This window comes from Hyaena hyaena, unplaced genomic scaffold (genome assembly GCF_003009895.1).
Source record: "Hyaena hyaena isolate Hyena2069 unplaced genomic scaffold, ASM300989v1 scaffold_287, whole genome shotgun sequence".
In the NCBI taxonomy this organism is placed as follows: Eukaryota; Metazoa; Chordata; class Mammalia; order Carnivora; family Hyaenidae; genus Hyaena; species Hyaena hyaena.
In genome coordinates, this window is record NW_024080919.1 from 27662 (window position 1) to 30791 (window position 3130).

General features: G+C 63.8%; 1 protein-coding gene across 1 annotated transcript; it reads right to left on the reverse strand.

Moving 5' to 3' along the window:
• Positions 1-468: 468 nt before the first annotated feature.
• Positions 469-2859, reverse strand: LOC120241698 (protein shisa-8-like). Its single transcript, XM_039247007.1, has 4 exons — positions 2848-2859; positions 1558-1908; positions 949-1262; positions 469-523 (listed from the first exon to the last, which is right to left on the reverse strand). The coding sequence occupies exons 1-4, from the start codon at positions 2857-2859 to the stop codon at positions 469-471; spliced, it is 732 nt and encodes a 243-aa protein (XP_039102938.1).
• Between the last annotated feature and the right edge of the window lie 271 nt (positions 2860-3130).

Genomic DNA, 3130 nt, shown 5'->3' on the forward strand with positions numbered 1-3130 from the left:
TTGCCCAAACGCGGCAAGAACACAGAGCTCGCCCGCGCCCCGCCATCCAGCTGTTCCGAGACCCCCGCAGCCCGGCCCGCGCCCCGTCTGGGAGCTGCGTCCCAGGGGCTGAGTCCTCCGCCTCCAAAGTTACGGGTTGTGTGAATCAATTAAGACACTTTTTTAAAAATCAAAAGGAAAATAGCTCCATTAATCCCCAAACGCCTTCTCCCATCTACCGCGACTTGCTGGCGCTGGGACTTCCATAATGAATAAGGCGACCGGGGGAGCTGAAGAATCAGGGGAGCGGGGGGGGGGGGGGGCTGGAGGGGCCCCTGCCCTAGGAGTCCAAGGAACCCCTGCAATGGGGCATATTGCGCCAGGGGAGTCCTCCGCCTCCAAAGTTACGGGTTGTGTGAATCAATTAAGACACTTTTTTAAAAATCAAAAGGAAAATAGCTCCATTAATCCCCAAACGCCTTCTCCCATCTACCGCGACTTGCTGGCGCTGGGACTTCCATAATGAATAAGGCGACCGGGGGAGCTGAAGAATCAGGGGAGCGGGGGGGGGGGGGGGCTGGAGGGGCCCCTGCCCTAGGAGTCCAAGGAACCCCTGCAATGGGGCATATTGCGCCAGGGGAGTCCTCCGCCTCCAAAGTTACGGGTTGTGTGAATCAATTAAGACACTTTTTTAAAAATCAAAAGGAAAATAGCTCCATTAATCCCCAAACGCCTTCTCCCATCTACCGCGACTTGCTGGCGCTGGGACTTCCATAATGAATAAGGCGACCGGGGGAGCTGAAGAATCAGGGGAGCGGGGGGGGGGGGGGGCTGGAGGGGCCCCTGCCCTAGGAGTCCAAGGAACCCCTGCAATGGGGCATATTGCGCCAGGGGAGACCCTGGCCCCGCGGGGGGGGGGGGGGGAGGGGGAGGGGGGGGGGGGGGTGGAGGGGGGGGAGGCGGCGGGGCGGGGGGGGGGCAGCCCACCTGGACCTGCGCTCCCTCTGCTGCCGGGGCGCTTTCTCCAGCCCCAGCTTGGTGAAGATGCCTCCACGCACCGTGACGGCCACCGCCCCGCAGATGATGGGAACGACGAGGCTGGGCTTGTCCTCGGTGAGGTCGTGCCGGGGGTCGTCCTTGCGCGGGCGGAGGGGGGGGGGCTCCAGTGTGGAGCCACGGCGGCCTGTCGTAGCTGGTGCCGGTGCTCTGGTTCGGTCGCCGCTTCTTACTCTGCAGCAGAACCGGAAGCCACGAGTCCCGCGGCAGAAGACGAAGTCGCCGAGCTGCGAGTGAACGGCGGGTCCCACTGGCCCATGACATTGAAGTAGCCCCGGCAGAGGTCCGGGGTGGGCGCCCGGTCGGGAGCGCGTCCGGGACCCCCGCGCCCTCGCCGGCCTCTCCGGAGGCGGTCCCGGAGCGGTGGCCCAGCCCGCACCACCCCTCCGCCCCGCTGCGCCCGACACCGCGGTGCGCACGGCTCGGCGAGCGAGCAGCGGAGGAGCAGCCGGAGGCCTCAGCGCGTCGCGTCTCCCAGTCGGGGCTCGGCCGCCCCGCGCCCGCCCGCAGGGCCCTGCTCACCTGCCCGGCTCTCCAGGTGCGCTGCGGACAGCGAGGCCGCACTGTGGAATGAAGGGAGGGCAGGAGGGGGGCGGGCCCGAGAGGGGCGGGGGCGCGGCAGGGGTGACTCGGGCCGGGACGAGCTGGGGGGCGCGCGGCGCTGAGCTGGGCCGGCGGGCGGGGAGGAGGGCACTGCGGCGGCCCCCTGGGCGGAAGGCCCCGCTCGGACTTCCGGCACGTGGAGCGCGGCTGCGGGGCTTCCCGCGCCCTCTCCCGGCGGCAGGCGTGGCTCGGACCTGTTCCCGCGCAGGCGCGGCTCCGCCCCTCGCGTTTGCAGGCCTGTGTGCCCAGGAGTTGCTGCGGCAATCTGCCCTGCAGGGAAGGGGGGACTTAGGGACACTCTCAGTGGCCTCCACTCCGTGTCCGACTGGGGCAGAGTCTCATCAGGATCGCCCCTCCCCCTCCCCTCCCCCGACTGCATTCCCCAGCCAGGCGGACATCCAGGATGATTCTACACCCTGGGACTTGCCTAGAACCAGGGCTGAGCCGGGAAGGCGGGGTGGCAAGCCACTGGCCCTGGGATAAGCACCCCCGGGAGAGGGCCATGGGAGGATGAACTAAATCAAAGACGCACAGGGGTAGGGAGAGGCAGCAGACCCGGCCAAGGCAGGGGCAAGTCCCACTGTCCTTGGGACTCTCCTAGGCCCCAGGACCTGCCGTTTTCTGTCCCTGCAGGACCCCGCGGCATTCCCCGCGTCCCACAGGAGGGCACACCTCAGCAGCGCCACTGCTCGCCAAGACCTGGCTCAGCGCAAGGCCTGGACACCTAGCCTCAGCCACCCTCTCGCGTCTGGAGCCCTCTCCTGGGTCTCCGGAGACGCCTGGCCTGTGTGCTCAGGAAATCCCCCAGACATCCTCACCCGATGGGGCGCAGTCTGGCCTTGCTTCCTTGGCCTCGAGCTGCCCCTCGCCCGTCAGCATTTCCCAATCTGCCCTCTCCACGCAGCCGCCCTTCGGCCCTCTCTCAGTTCTCCCACTTCTTTCCTCTGCTTGAATTTCACTCCAATGGCCCCCAAGGCAGGATTTGCACCGAAGCTACTACACTGATTTAGATCTCCACACGCCCCTGCGTTGTGTTGTTTTAATTACATTCACTAAGTACACACTTGGCAGGTGGAGGGGTGATTTGCAGGGAACTGATGTCCCCACCACCCCCACCCTCCACTGGGTTTCAGTCAGGGGCTTCTCGGTGCATTTTCAAAGCACCATAAAGTTGGGCCACATATGAATGACATAGTGCATTCTCCTTACCTGAAAAAGCATGGTGGGGAGGTGGTTATTGGACTCTATTGGAAGTTTTCTTAGAATGACAAGGAGCTTGGCTAGTAATGCCTTCTCTGAGACAAATGTCACCTACTGTCTTCCGAAAGACTAGCATAGAATGACCCAGTTCCAGCAAAAAAGGAACCAGGCAGACACTGATCCAGCATATCCAGGATGATGCCAGTCCTATGAAACTCGTGGAATTAGGGGCTGTATTCTGTTCCAAACCCACCTGGACAAGGTGTGAGATTCTCTAGTCTAAATTCATCAG